We start from the raw sequence: 26,699 nt of genomic DNA, 5'->3' as shown, positions 1-26,699 counted from the left end.
CATTTACCGTAAAGGAAACCAAACAAACTATATAAATAATAAATTAAAAACAATTAAAAGACAAAAAAGACAATTCGACTAACACCAGATATGTCTATCTTGTGCGCTAACGCTAATAAGAATTTAAATCGGTAGAATGTAGGTAGAATTAAATTGCGTAATTGAAAATGATAAAAATATCGTTTATATAAGGAGTTCAGCTACAAAACATGATTAACGTTATCTTATTCGCAAATACAATATTTTGTAATCATTCTAATAGAAATAAGAGATAGATCGATGTACTGTTGCGTGCGTTGTCCGAAATTTGCGGGCGTGAACATACTCTATATTTTAGTTGATAATTTGTTATGTCTAGTATTATTATTTGTTGTGTTATTATTTAAAGTGATAGCTTATACGAAAATAGCTGCATAACATACCTACTATCTCCCTAGTTCAGTGCTCTCTGGTCATCTGAAGCGTCAAGACTCCGCGATGCTCGTTTATTTGCTGTTAATAGTTTTATTCCTGTGCGCTCTTGATTTGTTGTTCAAATACAATGCACGACATGTTAGAAAAATACAGACGCCGAAACAGGACTTTTTCTTCGGAAATGGGATAGAACTCATTAAAAACCCAGGTATTTTTAAAACTTAATAATGTTAAACATTCCTTTGGTTTCCTTGGCTTACATCAATGTATACAATTCCGTAAAAAAAATGATGTACAAATAAAATCAAGAAACTTATAATAGATAGTAGATCAATCTGAAAGTGATCCAGTGGTTGAGCGTTGGGCTCACGATCCGGAAGTCCCGGGTTTAAATCCTGGTGGGGACATATCACAAGAATCACCTTGTACTCCCTAGTTTGGCTAGGACATTACAGGCAGGTAATTGTCCGAAAGTAAGATGATTCATGTTTTGGAAGGCACGTAAGCCGTTGGTCCGGGTTACTACTTACTGATGTAAGTACGTGGTCTTTACATGAGCCATGTCAGGGGCCTTTGGCGGCTCAATAATAACCCTGACTCCAGAATTGCTGAGGTTGGCAATCGACCTCTTAACCCACACGATAGGAATTCTCCTATATTAGATTTCTAAAACCTCTATCTAGAAGTTGTTTTTTATGATGAATGTTGTGTACACTTGTAATTGGCTTAAACATAAACATTGGTTTATATCTTAACGAAATGTTATAATGTGCATGATAAGTAGTGTAAATTAATAATATCATGAGTTATTCAATCTGTTTAAGTAAAAGTGGTTAAACCCATGGGATTTAGAAATGATGTAAGAAAATGTTACTTGCGCTCAAAATGTTTGGACGAAAAACCCAAAAAGGATCTCTTGACTCCAACATGGACTTTGTACGCCAACATGGCAAGATGTGGAGATACTTTATTAACTGTACCTACTCTTACCAACTTAATGTACCCATATCTACAAATAAATGTCTGATTCTGATTCTGATTCTGATTCTGACTCATCTCTCTCATTCAGGGGAACTAATAATAATATTTTTTCAGTCGAACTCTTCAATTTGGCAAGAAGTTATGCAAGACAATTCAACGGTATATACGGATGGTATGCTATGATGATGACAACGGTTAATATATATACCCCGAAAGATATCGAGGTACGCTTAACAAAATTCTCATGCTCTTAATCAGGCTTATTCTGAATGAAGCCCTTTTATAAAGGACACCACCACCATTATTGACCAGTCCATACACCCAATTACAATTTATTTACTGTATTTATTTGTACTCTCTTGTGTAAGTTGTTTGATTACGTGTTATGATTGTTTGTTCCTGTGGTGTCTGTTTATGAGGTAAGCAGAGACTATGGAATACATTGAATCAATTCATCTAAAAAAAACAATGCTACGACAAAACGTGTTGCTATATTATGTTTGTTGTTGTTTTGAATAGAATTAGGCGATAGGTCGACGTTTACAAAAAAGACCGTTCAAACCAGCAGACCACATATTTAATCCATAATTCCATACCTACATAAATTTTATTAATTATGGATAAATTTTTGAAGGTTAATGTAACATTTTTGAATTTCGCAAGGTGTTATGGCTGAGGAGAAGAAATGACAAGAAACTGCAACAGCAACACATCTTCTAAATCAATGTAGGTATACATTACAAGTTATTTAGTAACTAGAGGAATAAAAAAAAGCAAAAGCATGACTGTCTGTCGCGCTTAAACAGCTGAATCGATGGACATGAAATTTGAGAAGGAGACAGCTTGTGACCCAGAGTAGAAAATGTAAATAGTTTTTATGTCGGAAATCATTAATCGGATGAAAAAGGGATGAGAAAAAAATGGGACCAACGATAACCAAAGTGCACGCAAAATTCGGACTGGAGATAACCCAATCCAGGCAGGATATAGAATGTTTTTAATCCGGGAAATCAGCCCGGGAAAGGTGGGAATACAACGTGCTTAGCGGAATATTCGAAATGAACAGGGACGGAGTCACAAAGTTATAGCTGTATATTTTAGTTGATTATTTCTTCTGTACTAGTATGACCTTTGGATTATTGTTGTTATTATTTAAAATGATATCAATGTAATCGCTGTATTATGCTAATGGCATAACGGATCGTTCTTGCAAAATCATAATAAGTTACGTTACTCAATTAAAGATATAATGAATCAATATCTTTATATAATTTATCTATATATTTTTTTAAGCTTGTCTAAAATGTTTGACTGATTTACGATTTTTAATTATGAATTACATAATAATCAGAACGACGTTCAATCATGAGTATTGATGACGTCACAGTTTTATTTTCGAAATGCCAAATTATTTAACTACACGTTTCGAAAAGTATTTTGTTTGACCATGTTGTCTTTTAGTCTATTATAAAATACATACACACAGCACTACCTCACCACACACCGCTACATTTTACGTCTGTGTCTTTATACAATCTGTTATAAATCTATAATAAGTTTTCAAGAACCAGTTTACGGTCGAACACAGGTTCTTACCTAGTAGTTCCTATAAGGCAATCTAATAAATACTGTCGTCTGTGCGCGCCAAAACATGTTTCTGTATTTTTTGCCAAAAGATTTAAATATACGTTTATACGTCATTTTTTTGTTTCTTTTTTCTGGTTTAGTGTTCTTTGGTTATCCAACGTGTGAGTGCACGATGTTTGTTTATTTGCTGTCAATAGTTTTATTCCTGTGCGCTCTTGATTTGTTGTTCAAATACAATGCACGACATGTTAGAAAAGTACAGACGCCGAAACCGAACTTTTTGTTCGGAAATGGGATAGAACTCATTCAAAATCCAGGTATTTATTAACTTAATAATTGTAAAATTTCGAAGATCAAAAATTAAAATGAGCATTGCTATGTACTTATGCAATTAATATTATTATTTACGACATTCTTTAGCATAAAAATTCTAAATATAACATTGAAAATCTTTTATCTAGTGTAAACTTTTAAATTAGGTATTACTAACACAAAAATGTCTTTAATCAGTAGGTAACTTTGAATCGTTATTTTTTTTTGTCGAACGTCTTACCCGCCTAAAACTACTGCAGCTTCTCAATGTATATAGCTGAGGAAAAGTAGTTGCAAGAATAAACCTTCAGCACATTGCCCTAGACGTGCTTAAAATGTTTAATATAATTTTAATTAACAGATAAGCTTATACTGCAATAATGTTATTACACTGATTTAAATAGTCATAACAAGAAGCGAGTTCTAACACTGAATAATAAATAAAATATAAGTAAGGGAAACTAATAATATAACAATTTCAGTCGGACTCTTCAAGTTGGTAAGAGGTTATGCAAGCCAATTCAATGGTATATACGGATGGTATGCTATGATGATGACAACGATCAATCTTTATAACCCGGAAGATATTGAGGTACGCTGCACAGATATATCGTGTTTGTCAATTTCTTACACCGGGGTGGGCAGGGCTATACTATAATTACTACTATAGGGTATACTATACAGGCTGGTAGTAACATCGTAATGAAAACTTTGAAGGATGATGTTAGACCACGATTCAGAGTTGATATTAAAAAAATCACAATAATTTTCATGAATTTTCCGACAAAATATTCCACTTGATATCAACTCACATTCATGGTCTGAATCCTCCCCCTCAGTAGGTATTCGTTACGATGTCACTATCACCCATACGAAGTCATATGGCTAATTGAAGGGGAATTTTCCATCACAAGGTGGATTATGAATTTATGACGAACTAAACTAGTGACACGTTACGATGAAGTTTGTCCCGTCTCACTCACAAAGTCTCGTATTATTAATTTATAAATGTATTGACGAAGCGAATTACTGTACTTTATTACCATGTCAAAACGGCACCATAGCGTGCCGCTAATTAAAAATGTAACATATTATCAACTCATCGTCTTAATATCATAGAATAAATAAATAAAACTATGTATACAATGTATACAACTTTCGCAAAGGCCCGTCATAGGATGGGTGACCACAAAAAAAAAGTTTTCGTCTCGAGCTCCTCCATGCTTCGGAAGGCACGTTAAGCCGTTGGTCCCGGCTGCATTAGCAGTCGCTAATAACCATCAATCCGCACTGGGCCCGCGTGATGGTTTAAGGTCAGATCTCCCTATCCATCTATAGGGAAGGCCCGTGCCCCAGCAGTGGGGACGTTAATGGGCTGATGTTGTGATACAATGGTGATTCTCCGACCCGCACCGACTCATGCGGGCAAGAGCTAGATTAACTTCTGTGTCTTAGTTTAGTCTAAACGACCGTAAGTCGCTAAGGAGAGAGCGCGTGGATTCTCTTGCTCGCATTTACGGGGAAGGCAGCACACGGTAAGAATGAGCTTTTTCTATGGAGTGTCCTGGGTGTGTTAGATAGTCCACCACGTCAGAGGGAGCATAACAATATAGTCAACTTTTATTACATGTTCGGAAGATATAAAACCGAACTTATTCTATGCTATTTCTATTCCCAGTCCAGCAGATAATAAATATGTAAAAATACTTATTATAAGATTAATGATTACCTAAATCATAGAAATGGCTGGTATGAAATATGTTCCTCTAGTTATTAAATAACTCGTAACATGGCTGGTATGAAATATGTTCCTCTAGTTATTAAATAACTCGTAATGTATACCTACATTGATTTAAAAGATGTGTTGCTGTTGCAGTTGCTTGTCATTTCTTCTCCTCAGCGATACCTAACACCTTGCGAAATGACGTAGATTCAAAAATGATAATATCTATAATAATTACGTTGAATAAATGATTCTGATTTTTTGATCATTATATGACTATGCACTTATTAAAATAAGTTCATAATAAAGGCTATTCTATCTATCTATCTATCTATCTATATGACTATGCACGTGCCTACGTTCCAAATCAATAAGCTATCCGTTTATACTGACCACAACATCTTGACCTAATTAATACTCAATTTTACAGATAGTGATTTCAGGGGCAAAGAACACGGAAAAGAGTGACATATACTTATTATTGAATCCTTGGTTAAGAGAAGGCTTACTGTTGAGTAAAGGTAATACAAATCTAAATAAATAATAGAAATATTACTTAGAGTATGTATATATATACATATACAGGTGCTAGTGACATCGTAACGAAAACTTTGAGGGATGATTCAGACTACGATTCTGTGTCGATATCATGTGAAATTTCCCGTCGCAAAAGTATGAAACTGGAAATTATAAAAAAAAACACCTCAAATTTTCATGAATTTTCCGACAGAAAATTCCACTTGATATCAACTCAGAATCATGGTCTGAACCATCCCCCTCAGTATTCGTTACGGTGTCACTAACACCCTGTATATATCCTTCCAGACATATTCACTGCACGTCAGCACACCTCCGATATAATTGTAGGCTATGGCCGCAAGTGGTTAGGCCTTCAGCTCGTCGCGTTTTGAATCGAGCTCTTCTAGACGCTTCTGTCCAAAGCCATACGACTTAAAGAGTATAATATGCTATCTATAACAGCATTGAGAACTCTACGTTCAACTCTAGTACTTAACTTCCACATAAACACATAAATGGGTCAGGGAGGCTAAAGACGACAATGAGGCAATTAGTGGGCATTTTTTTATGCGCAAATGGCAAATTGTAATTCCTATTGATTTTTAGATGAATTGCTTTTAGTGTAGCCTTTTTAACCCTCATTTCAGTACCTTTTAAAAGTAAATTTTTGATGCCAACAATTATTAGCCTAGCCCACCAACCAAAAATGAATAAGCTAAAATGATTTCAGGAGCAAAATGGATGCATCGGCGAAAGATTCTGACGCCGGCATTTCACTTCAACATTTTAAAGAAATTCTTATCAGTAATGGAAGAGAACAGTCAGCGTTTGGTGGCAAGGTTGCAGAAAACACAAGGAGATAGTGTTAATGTTGTCCCTGTCCTATCTGATTATACACTTGGTGCTATTTGTGGTAAGTACAAGTACTACTCTTACTAATAATTTAAACACATTTATTTAATAGCAAATATACACATAGGACGTTTTGAAGAAAGGCCAGATCAAGAGTACTTGAAGTCGGATTCGGAGTATAGAGATAGAGAGATAATCAAATAATCATGAATAATGATTATTTTTCTCTATCTCCATATGTGAAAAAGTCAACTTGTCTAATTTGGTCGCAACAATAAATCGCGAAGACTGGTTGTGGCGCATCAAATACTGCGCTTCGTCATACCTAATATCCGATCATTGTTAACCGCTACGATCCCATGGCATTGCTGGCTGGCGCTATTATAATAGCACCTATATGCTATCATAATAGCACTTATGTGCTATAATAATAGCACCAGCCTGCAATGCCATGGCATTATGTAACTACTTATTATAGAAACGGCAATGGGCACTCGCCTCGATGATGACACGACTAACGCAGGACAAGTGTACAAAAACGCCGTGAGCCAAGTCGCAAGATGTTGTACCCTTAGAATGGCAAGAATCTACTACATTCCCAATTTAATTTTCAACTTCTCCTCCATCGGTAAGATCTTCTGGCAAAACTTAGAAACAGTATTCTCTTTCACAAAGAGGATTATTAAAGAGAGGAGGGAATACGTTGAGAAACACGGGATTGATTTTTCTGAAAGCTTGGAAGATGACGATGAAGTATTTGTGGGCAGTAAAAAGAAGAAGATTGCAATGCTAGACTTGATGATATCAGCTGAGAAAGATGGTGTGATCGACGCTAATGGCATACAGGAAGAAGTTGATACATTCACTTTTGAGGTTAGTATGCTTTTGAGGTTACACTCGAAACTTTTCTTACATTGACGTTTGTTTTGAAAAATCTAAATTGTAATTAACCCTTTACAGTGAACAAGTCAGCAACTAAAACTATGTAAATCAAGCTGAAAGTTAAAAGAAAACATAACATAAATAGCCTAGATACGTCCCACTGCTGAGCATAGGCCTCCCCTCAATCAACCGGAGGGGGTATGGAACATACTCCAACCACGCTTCTGCTAACGTTAATGTAATAGCTAACATTATTTGTGACAGGGTCATGACACTACGGCTGCTGGGTTGAATTATTGTCTAATGCTGCTCGCGAACCACAAGGACATTCAGGTACGCGTATTTCATTGACGTCAGACATTGTCAATGTAAATTAAGAAAAAGGACCAGAGAGAAACTCCCAAAATCAGATGAAACATATATTAAATATTTTCTTAACAATATTTCGAAATTGGATTCCATAAGGTTTACAATTAAACTAGAGCGTAGGCACGAATATTGCACTTGATATTACACTAACACTCTGTATTCTATGATACCAAGGTGGAGACACCAAAATAAACCAATTTAGAACTCCGAATTATGTATTACAGGATAAAATTGTAGCTGAACTGAACGAAGTTTTCGGCGATTCCGATAGAGAAGCTAAAGTGGAAGACTTGAACGCTTTGAAATATATGGATTGTTGTATCAAAGAGACCTTACGGTTGTACCCCCCAGTGCCTTTTATAGGAAGGACACTTAGTGAAGACGTCGTGTTAAGTAAGTTAATCAAGTTTATGAGTATTTTTCATGTTAATTACCGCAATATCTTCTGATGGGTTGAAGTGATACCACGTGCTCAGTTTTGTATGTCCCCTGTATCAGTACGTTTGTTATGTGTTTGTTATCAACTGGAATATGATAACAAGCTAGTCAAACTACGAGTATTTACCAATCATGGTGAATAAGTTGACAAAATCAGTTGTATATCAGTAAAATACATGTTTCGCTTAACAATTCGGCATGCAAATGTCATCACCACCAAAAAGAAAACAAACTGATCTGAAAGAAGGATTTTTTGGCGCGAACTGAATGAACTGAAAGAAGGATCTTTTGGCGCGTGGATGGTTGACAAGATGTACTTTTTAAACAAGTAGGTATTCAAAAGAAAAAATATTTCACATTATAGTAGTAATCACTACCCCCTTTAATATCTGTTCACAGGTGGCTATAAGGTCCCAGCTGGAACCTTATGTCATATCCACATATTTGACTTGCACCGTCGTGAGGATTTGTACAAGAACCCTAACAAGTTTGATCCTGACCGTTTTCTACCCGAAAATAGTGTTGGGCGTCATGCTTACGCCTATCTGCCCTTTAGTGCGGGACCGAGAAATTGTATTGGTAAGATAAAAACTCTGTTTTATAATCAAGCACAATGATGTGCGATATATAGAAATATATCGTGGCATAGCAGCTTTTTGAAAAATCACATCCAGGTGTGATTTTCAGCCCTGAATATATCGAGAGCGTTGATTATAATTTGAACCGCGCGCGGTGCAGTTGCTCTGACGCGGGGCGTGGTTTTAAGGCGACAATATGCTCAGCTGCATAGAACTGAGTATACTAATGAAGTGTATGGATACACTATCTGGTTTATTGAGGGGAAGCCTGTGCCCAGTAGTATAGACCGACAAGGATCCTTTGGCGCGTGGAAGGTTGACAGGAGGATGTACTATTTATCTTTTCCAGGTCAAAGATTCGCAACATTAGAACTGAAGTCATGTGTGTCAGCGTTGTTACGCAAGTTCGAGCTGCTCCCTGTAACTACACCGGAGGACCTCGAGTTCTCAGCAGACCTTGTACTCAGATGCACTAAGCCTATTTACGTCAAGTTTGTCGAAAGAAGTTACTGAATGTAATTGTCATTATATTATATTAAATGAATCAAAATATAATGTCAAGAAATAAACGTGCCTTAAACTGCATTTTTTTGCCTTTCCCTCTCTTGTTGTTCTAACCATTACCGGAAAATACAAGAAAGTTCTTAGAATTTCCTGCTTCGTTCATCTCCACCGAAGCGAGCGCAGCGGCCGGTACCGCCCGCACCGTACCACATCACCCGACTGGGTTATCAGCGTCATAATATGCTTGCAATGTTTAGAAACATGACTCACCTTTGCGCAGCAGCAATCTCCTGCTTCGTTCGTCTTGCCATAGGCGAAGCATCAGCCAATGATTCAGCCGAAGCGAGCGCAGCGGCCGGCAATGCCTGCACAGCGCCGCTTCGCCCGCGACTCCGGCACTTGGCTATCAGCGTCGCGTCTAAGTCGAACCTCTCGTACGTGTAGGTCGCCTCTAAAAGATAATTGGGTAGTTAGAATCTTATTTTCTTTTAAGTAATAGTCTGTTTTTGTGTTATAAAACGTCTACTTTTCTGTTCTTTAATATCAAAATCATTAAAAAGCAGAAGAAATACGAAAATTTTACTATGTGACATGTCAAGCTTAATAAGCGATTGCTTTTTCACAGACTAGTCACTATTAATTTAACCTACCAGTATCTCTTGTGACTAACATCAAGGTGTATAATACACCATCATCTCCGGTATCCCGTTCTTCACAGGATCGGCTTACCTAATCTGAAGATTTGGCCCTGATTTTTACTGATTGTCTGACCTAACCCGCATTTCTCGGGAATGCGGGTTTCCCGCGATCTTTTCCTTCACCGTTGAACATGATAAGAAATTAGATCCAAACATGAATTCAAAAACAAATTCGAAAATCTTCGGTTTAGACCCGTGTTGGGATTCAAACCTGCGACCAGTGCCAGTGAGAGTCAAGCGTTCCTCCAACTGTGCTACCACTTCTAATTATTCATAAAAACACGAGCATATTACTACGTGATAACCGTCATAAGCATCCCCCATTTTTCACAGTCTCTACTAATTTGACCGACCAGTGTTTTGTGACTAACATCAAATTCAAATATACTTTATTGCACCGCAATAAAATAAATTAGTTACAAAAGATACTTATCTAGATATGTAAATGGTCGCCTTACGGATTTGTTCCGGACAACTATAAGGACATCGACATAGACATTGTGGTGTATAAACCAAAAGTTGCAATACGTACGTGGTTCAGGCGGGTCCGGTGGCAATACAAACACGGTCCGTTCGGACTCATTCGCCGTGTCTATACCAAGTAGTGGCTCCTCACTGGACGCGCCACCGGCAGACACTCGCTCTATACACTCGTCGAAGAATGTCAGCCCTTGGTCCACGTCGCATACGAAAGATCGTTCCTCTATGAAACGTGTGAACATCTGAGTCTTCATCATCAGAGCGTAGAAGCGTTGGTGTGTCTGTGAATCGAAAGGTCCAAATGAAAATATAGTTTAAATAAAATAGTTTTGACGGTCTTCTTTTCGTATCTTTGGAATAAAAAGCTCAGGCTCGAGGACCTTTGGTTCTGTAAAAGTTCTTGGAGTTTTTTCAACGCCATGTTGAATAAGCATGTTAGGCGAGAGCACAACCTCTTTAAGATAACACACTATCTTAGACATGCCACTTACCATCAGGAAGATCGTGTTCGAATGAGAATAGAAAAGAAATAAGAAAAGCCTTTTTTTATTTTGGCGGCGATACTGAAGTTGAGAAGCTGCAGTTTTAGGCGGATTAGACGTTTCATAAAAACTAATTATGGTAACCATGTTACCAGTCGAATAAAAATTGTTTGAGTTTGAAACAACGAAGCATATTTTATTTTCTTTTTTATAAGGTTTCCCCTCACCGATACATATTATATTTGCAACTCACCCTATCTCTAGACCGAAGGAAAGTCTCCATCTGGAACAGGGCATGTGGGTCCGTAGTTCCAACAGTGGGCGCCCGTGTGATCGGTATGAGATAGCTCCGGTACCCTTGCAGTGTCGCCGCCATGAACCGAAGGAATGCTTCTTGGATCTTCAGCTCTAGGGCTTCCTGGAAATACAAAATGACATAACAATACGTCATCAAACGGCTAGCAATGGCGGCATAAATAATACAATTAATTAGCTTACCTCTTTTTTCCGCCTTTGGAAGTCTCTGTCTAAACTTGTGGTTGGTTCGCCATTATACCGACTGCTATTCGATTGATGGATGGGTGACGCTAAAAAATAATAACAAACATGAAATAAAACCTATTAATAATTGATTTATTTACTATTAAGTATATCTTACCTGGTCTAATATTTCCGTATAAAACTTCAAGCGTTTGTCGTAATGTCCTGGCTTGTCTTTTCGGTAAGAGTTTTAACGATATGTGTTTCTGAGTTTCGCATATCTGAAAAGAAGCATATTTTATTTGTTTTGAAAAAAATAAATACAAACAATACAAAACTTTAAGTGTAGTTTAGCAACTACACGGATTCTGGGACTGGCTTCTATTTCTTCATTAGAATTTTATAATATATTTTTGACCCATTTCATTTCAATACCCTACTACACAGCAATTTGAACTGAGAAAGACTCAAGTGCTCCGGAGCACTCCGTTATGTGTATTTCTGATTATTTGTCATTCTGCATATTACAATCTGTCAAAACATAGAAGGGATCCCAGCCTAGTCAAACATAGACTAACATCCCCCCCCAAGAAACTCGCCGCGTTACTACACATAAATTACATACAAATTAGTGTAGTCATCTTATACTTACTGTGATATTATTCGTATCCAAATCGACACACGTCACGTCAGGCGGGGGCTCGTATAAGTCAAAAAACCTAGAGTCCACCCCGATTAGATACGGCAGAGGAGCGTGTAATACCTCCGCCAGTCCTGAAATTACAGATATTTACAAATAGGTTAGTGTATATTATATACTTTAGAAGTAGATGTTATATTATTATGTATGTTATTATTATATAGAAAATCGTAGGCAATTCGTAGCCGTCAGATAATTCCGATACTAACTAATTAATCTAAGATATTTTTTATATATTTTTAAACCCTTAATAAAAATATTCACACAAAGAAAAACAATACAATCACATCTTACAAATAAAACACCTTGTCCAATGCGTCACATGCACGCAAGGTACCCAACAACCGGGCGAGACGCATTGAAAGATCTCCCGTTATTATACAGGGCGTAAGTGACATCGTAACGCATACTCAGGGGGAAAATACTTAATAAAAAAAAAAAACATGAATTTTTCCATATAATATTTCCATAAATTCCACTTGATATCAACTCGGAATCATGGTCCGAATTAACCCTTAAAGTTTTCGTTACGATGTCACTAACATTCTGTATTATATCTCTCCGTTATTTTAGGCATTACTTACCTAATGGACATAAAGGTATGTACGGGCATTGCCATTTGAACGGGAACAGAAGACTTGATACTGCTTCCGAAACTGCTGTGAGCGTGTCGGGCCTGAAAGTAAAGAGAATGAAGATTCATATCACAACTAAAAATACAATCACGGCCGAGTTATTTCCCAACTTTGTCGAAAGAACTTCGCTTCATTAAAAACAAATGAATGGTGAAAATGACAAATAATTCTATTATTATGTGCACAGGGAGTCTAAAACGGACACATTGAAGCAATTCATCTAAAGAAACAATATTGTTATTTCACATTTGTTGACATTGCGCACTTCTTTATACATGGCCAAATACCAAATTGCAGTATTGCTTTTGAATGCTTCAATGTGGCCTTTTTAAACCACCTGGGTTGGATACGGCCGTGATATTTTTAGAAGGTACGAGTTTGTACGCACGCGATTACACAGATATCCGCATTACGGTACCAATTTTGTCCGCATTGCGGTTAAATGTTATAAGGTTATAAAACAGAACAACAACGCCAACGCAACACAACGCAACGTAAGGCCACGCAACATTATGCTGTATGCTGTGACTACATATAACATTATATTTAATTTCAATACCACGAAAGGAAGTGTCTCGCAAATGCTTTAACGCTATTTATGACTCACGTCAGTTCCTGGTGGCTACATGAGCCATGTCAGGGGCCTTTGACGGCTCAATAATAACCCTGATACCAGCAAGACTAACATGCGCAACGTGATAAAATATTATTATTATTAGCCTGTATGATCCCACTGCTGAGCAAAGGCCTCCCCCCATGTCTTTCCAAGTATCCCGGTTCTGTGCGAGCTCTATCCAGTCTTTTCGATAACCGTCGAGATCACACGTGTGCCGCATGCATCCGGAACGTTGGGCAAAGATCATCACGCACTGGGTAGCACAGGACGGACACCGTAGACGTGGAAGACCCCGGAAACGATGGCGTGATGATAAAATATTATCCATCGATTAAATTTTTGTCGAACTCGATGAGTTTTAGTTTTTTCTCCTTAACACGCGTGGCTCGTGATTTTGTTCATATTTTGACAGAACGACACTGACTTATTCGGGTTCACATATTAGCACCAATCGACAAAACGACATAATTATATTGTCAGAATCGATAAAATGGCCGTGACAACATTTTATCACCTTGCACATGTTAGGCCTACAGGGTTGCTAAAGTTGATTATCCACCCACAAAAGACTTATAAACGACGGTATGTACGAATAAATAAACCACACCTGAGCGAGTGTATGAGGATCTTCTGTTCGGTGATAGCTAGAGCGAGTAAGAGCAGGCAGTTGTCAGGTCCTAAGTTTAGTAGTAGGTGTCTGAAACCCGCGCCGCTTCGGACGAGTGGCTGTGAACTGCCTCGCGTAACTATCACACGCTCCGCTGGGTTTGTTGGTGATAGCTGCGAAACAATATAAGGCAAGGTGCAAAATTTTTCTTTTTAATAAAATAAATGAATAAAATAACATGTGAGTGATCTTATATTTTTATTTTTGTTTAAGTAATTATTAATAATTACATAGTGTAGCATAGCCAATAACGTTATATCATATATTTCGTTATGTATTGAATTTTTTGTTTTTGACGTGACTTATTGTAGATTTACCGCAGATGGCATTAACTACTTGACCGGGCAAACTGGGAGCGTTGAAGGCTCTCACCCGGTACAAAGTTTAAGACAACAGGGCTGAGGGTGCCCAGTTGGGCGCGAACCTCGGCTCAGGGCGTCGTCTGAGAGTTTAAGTATTGAACCGAAAAGGTAACGATGTATAGGCAAATAATATACAGGATGTTAGTGACATCGTAACGAAAACTTTGAGGGATGATTCAAACCATTCTGAGTTGATATCAAGTGGAATTTTCCGTCACAAAATTCATGTTTTCTTTTTTATTATTTTCAGTATTCACCTGCGGCACCCATATACCTTTATGTTTTCCAACTAAATATTAATGTTATGTGTGTATATTTTAATGTTGTAAATGTATATGTGTGTCGTAGATTTTACCTAAATAAACTTTTTTATTATTTTTTTTTATTCGGTACGATGTCACTTACAAAGTATACAAAGATATAAAAACGAACCTGCAATAATATCCTGGGTTCCGGAAAGGGTACTTCTTCCAATAAATGTGTGATATACCTTTCAACAGGTATATTCAACGGTTGTTTACTCCATGACATTTCCTGAAACAAAAGTAATGACAAAATTAAAACATCTCGAATCTCGATGAAGGACATAATACTAAAATCACTTTGTGAGCCGAGAACTGAAGTGGGAACGTACTTGTGTGATGAGATGAGCTATGTCAGGGTATTTTAGAACTAAACACGATATGAAATGAAATGAAAATTTATTGTCATAAATGTGGAAGAACAAGAAGAGAGTGGAGTGTGGTGTGGGTGGTGTGGAGAGTGTGATAGAAGTAGATCAACACATTGAACCTGTGCCGAGGTTTTTCTTGCAGCTTCTTTTCCCCGGCTATACTGGTTGTGAGAAGCTGCAGTAGTTTTAGGCAGATGAGACGTTCGTTATGTAAAAATTGACGATTCAAAGTGTAACTATTTTACCTAGTGAATAAAGATATTTTTGAATTTGAAAACCAATTACCGCCCATTTGTACTGTTGCTTAATGTTTTATAAATTATTGTATGTTTTGTTTATGTGCAATAAAGCATATTTGATTTGATTTGATTAAACTCACCAGTATATAAAGCAGCCATCTTTCGAAGGTGTCGCTGAAGGGCCAACGTGATAGCAGGCACACGCATTTGTTGACATGCAAGGAATGCGTGTTCTGTGTGACGCCCACGCGCCAGCCTAGCTGTTCCATCTGATACTCCGTCAGCTGGGCGTACGGGTATGACTCGTAGAATGTCACAGCTGAGCCGTAGACCTGGGGGAAAAGTACACGGGGTATATCCACAACGGGGTACATCCACAATGGGGTACATCCACAATGGGGAACATCCACAATGGGGTATATGCAGAATGGGGTACATCCACCATGGGGTACATCCACAATGGGGTGCATCCACAATGAGGTACATCCACAATGGGGTACTTCCACAATGGGATATCTCCCTCCCCCCACTCCGGCTCGCCTCCTAGACGTGGGGACTTTTAGAATGTTAAGTCCTTAGGTCTACTCTCAGACATTCTACACCCCCTTCTGAGCAATTTGTTGACCGAACTATAGCGAAACATAAAAACAGGATTTCATACATCAAGATTGTATACATTTTAATACAGTAACGCTTTACCTATACGTTTCATGTCAAGTAATAACCCTTTAATTGAATATGATAGACACGATTGGTATGTAAAATTGACCAAACCCTGCACAGAAGACTAAGCGTATCGTGATAGAAGCCAATTAGGTAATAAATGTGATCTAACTGCGACATTGACGGCAATTTTACCTTGTAAGATGCCAAGGTTTGTACAATAGAACAATGAAATATAATTCAATTTGAATTTTTTTTTTCAAACAAAAGACAATTTACAGCCATTTTTCATTTTAAATCAAGCTCGCACCAAGCTCGTATAAGTGCGGTGCAAAGTGTCCCTTCTATTTTTAGTATTATTGTTTACTCTATGCTATAACACGCAAACGAATAGAACATTATGCTACCTTGTCCGTGGCGTCAGCGACGGTGAGCACGAAGGTAGAGAAGACGGGCTTGGGCGTGGCCGCGTTGTTGGGCCACAGCTCGAGGGTCGCGCCCATCGGCAGGCAGAACATCGGCACTGATTCAGGGTATGCTAGGTTGCGACGGTCTGTCATTGGATACCTGAGAATTAGAGATGTAATTGATTGGTGTGATTGATTGATAAGGCCGCCCAAATTGTACTGAATTCATGTGTTATGTCTGATTGTTGAAATTTCTGTGCAATTAAGTATATTTGATTTGATTGATTTATGTGATTGACGTGATTGATTGATTATTGTAATTGTACGTTATGTGTGATTCCGTGTTTTGTTTTATATTTGTCACTGTGCGCCATATATTTATTTGGTATTAACCAAATATTCATGCATGCATGTCATAAGACATTTTAAGATTAGCTTTTAGAATGGCCTGCCAACCAGGATGTGCTTGAAGCGGTCACTTCATCCCAGTACGTAATATTGCGGCCGCGCAGCCACGTGACTTGCTCATGCTTAATGCACTCTCAGCATCAGCACCAGAGTGTGATCTGTTTGTGAGTGAGTGGACATATGTCTGTCGTAAGTGTCTGAGGTTCTGCAGATGATGAATGATGTGTGAAATATGTTTTGATATTGTTTATTCTTTCTTCAAGTATACATAGTTAAGTTACCTAATTTGTACTTATACGTACATAAGCAATATTATGTACCCACTTTAGAACCCTGTCGCACTATCATAATTGACATTTAATGAGACTTACGGTTAAAAAAGTTAATATACCATGGTTTCAACGTGTATACTTGTTAGTACTCGTGACCATCATTATCATCACCAGCCCATTAACGTCCCCACTGCAGGGGCACGGGCCTTCTCTATGGATGGATAGGGAGATCGGGCCTTAAACCACCACGCAGGCCCAGTGCGGATTGGTGGTTATTAACGACTGCTAATGCAACCGGGACCAACGGCTTAACGTGCCTTCCGAAGCACGGAGGAGCTCGAGATGAAAACTTTTTTTTTTGTGGTCACCCATCCTATGACCGGCCTTTGCGAAAGTTGCTTATCTTCGACAATCGCAGACCGAGCGCATTTACCGCCGCGCCACCGAGCTCCTCAAACGTGTATACTTGTTAGTACTCGTGACCGTACTTATATTATTATGAAAGTTTCACGGGGCATTGTAATGTTCTGCACTGTAATGTTGTGAAATGTAAATAAATAAAATGTTATATTATGAATATTATTTCATTATTTAAAGTTACAATAATACCGTATGAAAAAAGAAATTGAAATTTCAGACAACAGTACCTACTTGTTATAAAAAGCTAGATTGGTACAATAACCTCGGTAATTAAACATAGACGCGTTCAGTTGAGGCGTAAATTACTGACGCATTCGGTGAAAGTTTCACCAATTAGTGTTCATTACAATTATAACGCTAATTCTAAACATTGCGATGGTGACTACCTTTTATTACAGTAACACAAAGGCTGGTCTAACAGAAAGCTCGGTGAGGTGTGGGTACTTAGTTTATCTTGCGATGGATGTACTTCTGACTACCCCCATTTGAGACATAGTCATCAATTTATGTATTTTATGAAAGTTACCCTCTCGAAACCCGAAGGAGGGCAGAATCCCAAGTCATCAGAAAACTGCAGCCACACTTTAATGTATAGAAAAGCCTGCGTGGTCCAGTGGTTGAGCGGTGGGCTCGTGATTCGGAGGTCCAGGGTTCCAACCCCGGTGGGGATATAAAACAAAAATGTCTAGTGTAGTGTCGAAGCTTATACGACGTACTCTCCAAGTCGAAAGACCTTGAAATATATTAAACTCGCATACTCACACATTCATATTCCTACTTAACACACTCACCCTTCGCTCTAATACTTAGATGTGAGTTTAATTTTAATTTCTTTGGCAAACTATGCGCCAACATCACATGTACCCATTTTTTTTTACGGTTAACCAAGATACAGGCTCCGCCTAATTTGGGAACCTCTGTTCATTTGGATATATTTTTAATATAAGTACCCATCCTACTTTATGTGCATCATTGTATTGTTTTCTGGTAATAAAAACATTTTTCATTATATTTTTTGTAAGAAGAACATAACATACATAAACAGCCTAGACACGTCTCTAACCACTAAACCACGGAGGCTGGCCGAGGCAATAACAAAATAATAAGAATAGTAACAAGTACTAGAATATGCTTGCAACAAATATAATATATACGTACATAAACTCACGCCTATTTCCCACCGGGATAAGCAGAGACTATGGAATTCCATTTGCTTCGATCCTGACACACTTCTCTTGCTTCCTCCACATTCATCAATCGTTTCATACACGCACACCGGTTGAGATTATATCGTACTGAACCTTTTCTAAGGACATCTCCAATTACAACATACCTAAATAATACTTCTGGTTTGTAAGCTATTAACGGAGGACGGTTCATTGACTTCTTGTAGCAGAGAAACACATCGCTGCCCATTAGCCCTGCAATTTAAAATAAATTACGATTACATATTACCCCCACGGCGTTTGGAGATAAGGTTCTATTAAAAATCTGTGATACACATTTTTTGGTGATATATCTACGTAGATAAACCAAGAGTTATCTAGTTAGGCTTAGAGATACATTTTAAATTGATACGTTTTATAAGGTATGCTTGTAGAAAATAGATCAAGATACAAATAAAATTGTTTTTTTTTTCTGTGAGCCCTTCATCATCAGCGTTATCCCGTTTCCACAGAGTACGCTTACCTAACCTGAAGACTTGACAGGTCTGGTTTTTATAGAAGCGACTGCCTGTCTGACCTTCCAACCCGCGAAGGGAAAACCAGCCCAATACCAGTCATTTCACATACCTCCGAAACGCATTTTTCGGGTATTTGGGTTTCCTCATGATGCGCTGCATGATTCACCGCTGAGCACGTGATAATCATTTATCAAAACACGAATTCGAAAATCAGCAGTTTACATTTACAGCAATATACATTTTGATTGTATGAGTAGACACACACACGAATCTTCTGTGAAAATACCAGGACTAACTTTGCTTTAAACGTAAGGCCTAATGTCCTTTTAAAATCCAAATTGTTTAACTATTGTGTCGGGAAATCTGAACCTTATGAGGATATTGAGGATTATCAAAGCCTTGCTCTTTTTTGGATACTGTTTCTAGATCCTGCTGTTGGTACAAGTAAAAAGACACCAGCAATACGAAATTAACAATCCATTTATCAACGCGTCGCTCCTAGAAAGTCCAACCCACCTTTGTTCAAGTTCTTGGCGATCATACAGAAGGCGTGTGGCGGACACTCCTGCTTGCTGGCAACTATGACACAGATGTCGACCACCACCAGGGCGTTGCAGGGTGCGGTGGGGTGTGCGCGCCGGTACGTTATGAAGGTCTTCGCAGTCGAGTTGTTCACGTTGGCGAGACGCCCACCAGCTGATACTAGGACCATCTCCGCGTCAGCCATGAGGCGCTCCTTGCCGTCGTACATGACCCCTGGTGAAATAATGTCCAGGCTTAGAAGTTATTGGTCAGTGAACGTGGTGGTAGTTCTTCGATCACCGGTGGTCAATATCTATTTATTTATTTATTTAATAGTTTATTGTACTTGGCTCAGAGGTTGTCCGTGGCAATCCAGCGCGGTAACGCTGCTAGTGTCATAGGCACTTTTGGGCCAAGTTTGACAAGGAGTGGGTTCTAGGTTAAGTAATTTTAAGTTAGGTTATTTGACGACTTTTTTGTAATACTTGTGAAAAGCTGTAAACATGTACTTAAATTTAATCTAGTATACTTACTTATCTAGTTACGTAAATTAAATTCAGAAGATGTTTATTGTACACAGAACAGGATATAAAACAATTAGACTAACACAAGACAGACAAACGGTTCAGCTTATTTCTAGTAGAAATCTCTTCCAGTAGACCGAGAAAGAGATAAACTTAAAAACTAAGAGATATCATTACAGTAAACGCAAAAATATCCCAGAATCTTATGTTTTCTTGCAAATATCCAGTTAGTACTTATATTCGTCGCCAACTTATGCAAGTTCCAACTGGATATTTGCAAAAAAAAACAAATATTCGAAGATGTTATTAGGTGTATTTATTTATTAGTACTGCCACGATTGGCCACGAGTGTTTGAAGATCTAAACGAGGAAAGTAAGGGTGAGGGCAAATAAAATGCCCAAATACGTGTTACAAATATAGTATGTTACCTGTCGAACATCTGTAAGGAATTACGTCCTTTCTAACTGATTGACTTATTACAAGCGAAAGCTGATAACATCCCCATCAGCATCTTTCTAAGGTCGACTTAAACGAATGGAATACAGTGTAAATTAATTTTAGTTTTATTATTTCGTTTGTAATAAAGAATACTTGATTGATCGATTGAATAAATAATAATACTACATTATTAGGAAAGACTAGGTAAAGTATGGAAGCTAAGTGAACGAAAATGATCAAAATAGTCAGATGATAAGAATCAATTTAATTGTTACAATATAGTTAGATGGTATTCAATCCCCAATACGCATTGAAGTAGTGTGATAGAGAATGCTCCACACTCCCCCATTGATTGAGGGAAGGCCTATGACCAGCAGTGGGACGAATATACAGTGTGTTAGTGACATCGTAACGAAAACTTTGAGGGATGATTCAGGCCATGATTCTGAGTTAATATCAAGTGGAATTTTCCGTCCTTTTTGGCTGTTTATGTTATTTATTTATTTATACAAAGTAACGTACAGCAAACTCGTAATAGAGCAGCCCAATGCGAATGTGAATGTTATGGTATATAATACATAATAGCACTGCGAAGGTATTGAATGACAGGCAAGAATGAGTTCAAAACTATATCTTCGTAAATGGAGCATAGAAGTTATAATAAAGTTGAGACATTGGGAGCGTCACGATATCGTAACTGCATCCACGATAATGCCATTTTTATTCGCACAATCTTATCAACGTCGCTTAACATTTTGATGACACGGCTAGCGATTCGCAATAAACGGAATAAGGACTAGTGTACTTTATCGGTTCAATGTTTTTTTTTTATTATTGTTATCTACAGTCCACCAACCCGCAGTAGAGCAGTGTGGAGTATGCTCCAACTCCCTCTCGTTGATTGAGGGGAGGCATGGGCCAGCTGGGACGTATATAGGCTGTTTATGATATGATCTATAGTAGATGGGATATATATGAGTCTAATATCCCTGATTTAAACGCGGTAAGAACCCGTTATTTGTTTTAAATCTGAAGCTATGACACAACTGAAGATTGTATGAATATTCGAAACGATAAGCAGCTTTTGCTCATATAGACCTGGAATAGTCCAGGTCGTGTATAGACACGTCTTAAATGTTTTCTTTTTAATTCTTAATGGCGTACTTTGTATCGCTCTAGATATTTATACATAGCCAGCTATTCCATCGGTAGGTATATATACTGGCATCTTTAATATTATATAAAATGGAACTACCAAAAACGTTTCCACACCGCTCTTGTTACAAAAAAGTCTACAGCCGAACTATAACTATGGCAGCATTGGAGCGTAAAAATGGAGAGATAAAAAAAAGATAATAAAAAACGCATAGCACGAGCCCTGATAGAGGCCAGTGAACGCTATCTGGACTGCGATTACCATATTACGACGGATTAACCCACTTTTCTTTGACTTGTGATGGATTTACACTACGTATGACACAATAGATAAGTGTTCTGACGTTGCAAACTTGCAAGATAATTTAAAGGGGGGGGGGGGGGGGGAGGGAGAGAATTTGAACCTTTGATTTTGTTGCCAGTTAAAGTTATCTCTGTTATCCATCAGCTTTTGCAGTAATCTACTTGACATAAGTTGGCCTAACATACTGGCTTATTGGTCTAAATTGTATTTATTTATTTATTGCATGTCACATGGTATTACAGTTCTTATAGGTAAATATGTACAAACATGTGACACCCTGTAAGGGCACCGCAAATGTATTCAAATTCAAATTCCAAAATATCTTTATTCAATAGGTAACATAGTTACACTTTGAATCGTCAATTTTACATAACGAACGTCTCATCCGCCTAAAACTACTGCAGCTTCTCACAACCTGTATAGCCGGGGAAAAGAAGTATTGTTTTAGTATTCTTCTATCGTGTGGGTTATGAGCTGGATTAACAACCTCTAACCAATGGTTGAGCGGGCCCACGATCCGGAGGTCTCGTGTTCGAATCCCAGTGGGGACATACCACAAAAATTACTTTGTGATCGCTAGTTTGATTAGGACATTATAAACTGATCACCTGATTCGGAAGGCACGTCAAGCCATTAGTCCCGGTTACTACTTACTGATTTAAATAAGTAGTCGTTACATGAGCCATGTCCGGGGTAATCTACCTCACAACTCACACGATAGAAGAAGACCAACCTCATCAAACCTGTTATCAGGGCCACTATTTACCGCCACAGGCCCCTGACATTGCGGACGACTACGTACTTTTATCTTTAAGTTAACGTGCCTTCTGAAACACACATCGTCGTACTTTCGGTCATCACGATGTCCTAACCAGACCGTAAAGATTGTTTTAGTTATCCTGAATAACGTAAAGGTCTTATCGCGAACGAATGTGTGTCAAAAATATGCATGACGAATATTTTAGGATTTTCTACTCTGAAAACAAAATTTAAACAAATGGTTTGTAGGTACTTCCCGAATTATTTTTAGAAGCGGCGAATGATGATACATGCAAGAATTTCAACAGATTATATTCGCACTGTATCGTTTTTATTTCTAGAATAGAACGGATAAACACGCATTGACATCACACAGTAGATTGTCTAACAGATGTTTATGAATAAAGCTAGACCAGAAAAGCACTATTAATAAACGATTTTCTTATTGTAGCGCTTAGAAAACTCACATACAGTCTACGTCTACATAAGTAGTCTACGTAATGAGCAATATCGTGTACCCACTTTAGAACCCTGTCGCACTATCATATTTGACATTTAATGAGACTCACGGTTCAAGCTCTTCTTGGTCTTCCCCTTCCTCTCTTTCCTTGTAGCTTCCCAACTATGATGTTTTTAATAAATGGAACAGATTAAAGAGAAGGCGAACGTCGTGTCTTATAAGGAAGTGAAGGAATTGGTCTTTGATAGACAAGAATGGAGAATGCTACACCGACAAGAGCGTGGCTCTAAAATGTGACGGTTTAATTTATCAAAAAAGTTAATGTGACATGGTTTCAAAGTATTATATGTATATTAGTACTCGTGACCGAACGTAAACACAAATAACCTACATGTACGTCCCACTTCGCCATACTCAAAATCACAAAAAAATCTCAACCAAGGAAAATTATTATCGTAAAAGTTCCGCCTTTTAAATTTTGTCCAGTTGAGTTTTAGGGACAGCCGACTTGACAAGATCTGCTGGTTCAAATTCCGAACGAATCAGATTTATTGGATTGAATTTTCTTTGTAACAACTATATTTTATAATACTCAAGTAAGTAGGTGCACAAATTCAAAATTCGATCACATAATCTTTTAAAGGTTATTAAACCTGTCTTAAGCTGTTCATGTTGCAGTCATGCATTAAACCACGCGCATTCGGGGCCAATATTGAAAAATTTTTACTTCTCTTCGATAAGCCTCATCAAGAAAATTACGATGTGAACTTACCGATGTCAACGAGTGGTGGTCGATCCCGCCCTCTACGGAAGCAGAGGAAGCATTCTGGCGAGCGCATGGATCCATGGTTCAAGTCCGCCGGTAGACCAGTCGGAGTGAGTTCGAGCAACTCGAAGCCTGGAGGCACTGTTTCTCCTTGGCCGGGGAACACTACACCTGGAACAATTAACATGGCTTTATAATACGTTTTATCGTTTAAGCACACCACGGACTCTCTATCCAAAAATCTACCGTTAAGTAAGCGAGAACGCGCTTTCCCTTACGCCTTAGCTTAAGACTATAGGGCTTATTACAGCTACCTGTCCGACAGGCTAGATGCGTTAAGGTCACGCGTGGTTACCATGGTTACGCCCGACGAACTCGCTCGAGATCGTGATCACCATGGTCACGCCCCGCCGATTTAGTATTAGACTACACGATTTGATCGCCAAACGGGAGTCGACGAGAAGTAACCATGGTAACCAGGTAGGTGTAATAAGCGCCCTTAAAGCAAACTAAAGCCACGAATTGGTGCGGGGAGGAGAGTGACCGTTCTATAAGTAGTACTTTTTTTTTGTCGAAAGACAGTCACAAAATACGGCCGTAACTGGACATCACCAGAAGAATTGCAGTCACGCTTAGTATTGGAGTCCTAAGATCGATATTAGATCTATGCGTATTGACAAGTTACAATACAAGGAATAAAAATGTAATTGCTATTCAAAATTAAATAAAGTAAATTAAATTCATCTTTTTTCGGGGTTATGCATACGTTTTTACAATAAAATACCAGATAATATTGTGAATTTGTGTGAGGAGAAAATAAATTTAATGCTCATGTGAAGCTTATTATAAGATTAATGATTAACTAAATAATAAAAATGTCTGGTATTAAATATGCTGCTGTTGCAGCTTCTTGTCATTTCTTCTCTTCAGCCTTAACACCTTGCGAAATGACGTAAATTCTAAAATGCCCTTCAAGGAACGAATGTTTGCAGCCACATTCGCGTTGCAATTGCCACAGAAGAAAATAACGGAATCACGTCTTGTCTGTCGTCGTAGATAAATGATAAGCGTATCGTTTATTCCATGTAGTTTGTCATATTTCTAGTCTTGAACACCATTCGGTGTCAGAAGTGACAAGATGTTTTAAACCGACTACAGTTTGAACTTATCAGAAATAAATCTTTTAAATATATCTTGACGATCTTTTGGTACATAAAAATCTTTTCCGGTTTCTAAAATCATAAGGTAGATCATAGATTCAATACCACCATTAAAATCAAAACCAGTTCAGTCTGTTTATGTAGGTACCTTTGTTTGAGTTACGCAAATATAATTAACACGTAAAGTAGGTACACTACCTACTATTTGTTCTACTAAGGTCCTATTCTACTCTATGTATCGACCTGTCCTTGACCTGAGAACTACTCCCCTACTTTTCTTAGTGTAAAGTTAAAAGAACACAGAGGTGTTTGTTACCGGCGGCTGGATTTTTCGCAATCTTCGCGTGTGTGTGGTTTGAGCTCGTACGTACGGTCACGAGCATTAATATGTATACACTTTAGTACCATGTCACATTAACTTTTTTACCAAATTAAACCGTAAGTCTCATTAAATGTCAAATATGATAGTGCGACAGGGTTCTAAAGTGGGTACATGATATTGCTCATGACTGTACACACAGTTTTCATATAAACTCCCGCTTTCCGGCCCGGAACGCTCTGCTCAATTTAAATTGATGTAATTCCTTATAGATATGCGCTACACTTTAATAAGTTTTCTTGTACTTTTGATTCATCAAAAGCTTGCAAATACAGGGAGTAACAAAAACTAATTTAGTTAATCTTATCAAAACGATTTTACTAAAGAATTAAAATGAGATGAATGAGACTATATAGACGGCGATACGGCTCACCGCCTATCACGTTGGCCTAACAGAAATCTCGGGTGGAGTGTGGGTAAGTATTTAGTTCAACTTGCAATGGATGTACCTCTGACTACCCCATTGGGATATAGTCGTGAGCTACTGTAATAAAGTAAGATATACATATACTATCCACAAATATAGGTAATAGCCACGGCAAGTTACTGAATGAAAAAAGTCTGGAGAAAAACAAGAGATCGATCATCGCAACACAGATAACGGTTGTTCTAAAATTGTCACTAGACTTTATATTGCGCTGCTTGGTTGATAAAAATAAAGTTTTAAAGATATAAATAAGAGTTTATAACACAGTGTCAAGGCTTTTGCGGTTTGAGAACTCAGACATAGGCTAGGCTTTCTTGTCTGGTGGCTTACACATTCACACTCACGCAGTACGTAACAATATAATATCTGTGTTTCTATAGATAGGTGTATGGGTCGTTCTTTTTTATCGACAATAAAAAGTCATTTTCTAGATATATCGGATTTAACATCTTTGACATTATAACGGCAATAAATATTTTAAAACATCATATAAAGATGGGTCTGTAGAGGACTATTTAGTGTTTCACTTTATCTTGGTAATATACTTTTCTTTGCAGGCACATTCCAAAAAATATTGAGACAGAGTAGTCTTTTTCATCGGAGACAGCATTTCGATTTACCACTCTGTCACAGAATTTTGTGAAAAATAACCAAGCTATGTTAATCACTAATCGAGGAACCGATTAGTATTTCGCTAGTATTTTGAGTATAATAAGATAAATATATTTTTGAACAATGGAAAGATTAAATAAAATTCTA

At 37.8% G+C, this 26,699-nt stretch overlaps 2 protein-coding genes across 5 annotated transcripts in view; one reads left to right on the top strand and one right to left on the bottom strand.

Annotated features, from left to right (window-relative positions):
• LOC126370944 (DENN domain-containing protein Crag) overlaps window positions 1-26,699 on the bottom strand; it is a 53,723-nt gene that overhangs the window by 20,268 nt on the left and 6,756 nt on the right. For all 3 annotated transcript variants that reach the window (XM_050016080.1, XM_050016082.1, XM_050016081.1), the window contains exons 3-16: window positions 23,981-24,145; window positions 19,562-19,801; window positions 18,695-18,782; window positions 16,262-16,421; window positions 15,332-15,523; window positions 14,712-14,813; window positions 13,858-14,030; window positions 12,584-12,675; window positions 11,952-12,073; window positions 11,478-11,580; window positions 11,318-11,406; window positions 11,073-11,237; window positions 10,390-10,618; window positions 9,430-9,610 (exon numbers count right to left, since the gene is read on the bottom strand). In XM_050016080.1, coding sequence (XP_049872037.1) covers window positions 9,430-9,610; window positions 10,390-10,618; window positions 11,073-11,237; window positions 11,318-11,406; window positions 11,478-11,580; window positions 11,952-12,073; window positions 12,584-12,675; window positions 13,858-14,030; window positions 14,712-14,813; window positions 15,332-15,523; window positions 16,262-16,421; window positions 18,695-18,782; window positions 19,562-19,801; window positions 23,981-24,145 — 2,101 coding nt within the window. The remainder of the gene's footprint in view (window positions 1-9,429; window positions 9,611-10,389; window positions 10,619-11,072; window positions 11,238-11,317; window positions 11,407-11,477; window positions 11,581-11,951; window positions 12,074-12,583; window positions 12,676-13,857; window positions 14,031-14,711; window positions 14,814-15,331; window positions 15,524-16,261; window positions 16,422-18,694; window positions 18,783-19,561; window positions 19,802-23,980; window positions 24,146-26,699) is intronic.
• LOC126370959 (cytochrome P450 4C1-like) lies at window positions 287-9,240 on the top strand. 2 transcript variants are annotated; one of them, XM_050016112.1, is made up of 9 exons: window positions 287-622; window positions 1,510-1,619; window positions 5,448-5,538; window positions 6,267-6,449; window positions 6,867-7,261; window positions 7,535-7,603; window positions 7,864-8,032; window positions 8,477-8,656; window positions 9,005-9,240. In XM_050016112.1, the coding sequence occupies exons 1-9, from the start codon at window positions 478-480 to the stop codon at window positions 9,166-9,168; spliced, it is 1,506 nt and encodes a 501-aa protein (XP_049872069.1). In that variant the 5' UTR covers window positions 287-477; the 3' UTR covers window positions 9,169-9,240. The 2 variants fall into 2 exon arrangements, with proteins under 2 accessions (XP_049872069.1, XP_049872068.1); XM_050016111.1 differs by lacking the exons at window positions 287-622; window positions 1,510-1,619 and adding exons at window positions 2,737-3,299; window positions 3,777-3,886.

This window comes from Pectinophora gossypiella, chromosome 11, assembly GCF_024362695.1.
Source record: "Pectinophora gossypiella chromosome 11, ilPecGoss1.1, whole genome shotgun sequence".
Taxonomy (NCBI): Eukaryota; Metazoa; Arthropoda; class Insecta; order Lepidoptera; family Gelechiidae; genus Pectinophora; species Pectinophora gossypiella.
The sequence above is the reverse complement of the archived record's forward strand: the minus strand, read 5'-3'. Positions and strand labels throughout refer to the sequence as shown.

Bases quoted from the DNA above. Each gene is read 5' to 3' on its own strand.
- LOC126370959 (XM_050016111.1), top strand. From the start codon at position 3,047: ATGTTTCTGTATTTTTTGCCAAAAGATTTAAATATACGTTTATACGTC. The intron at 7,262-7,534 runs GTTAGTATGCTT...TATTTGTGACAG, and splicing joins TTGATACATTCACTTTTGAG to GGTCATGACACTACGGCTGC. The intron at 8,033-8,476 runs GTAAGTTAATCA...ATCTGTTCACAG, and splicing joins TAGTGAAGACGTCGTGTTAA to GTGGCTATAAGGTCCCAGCT.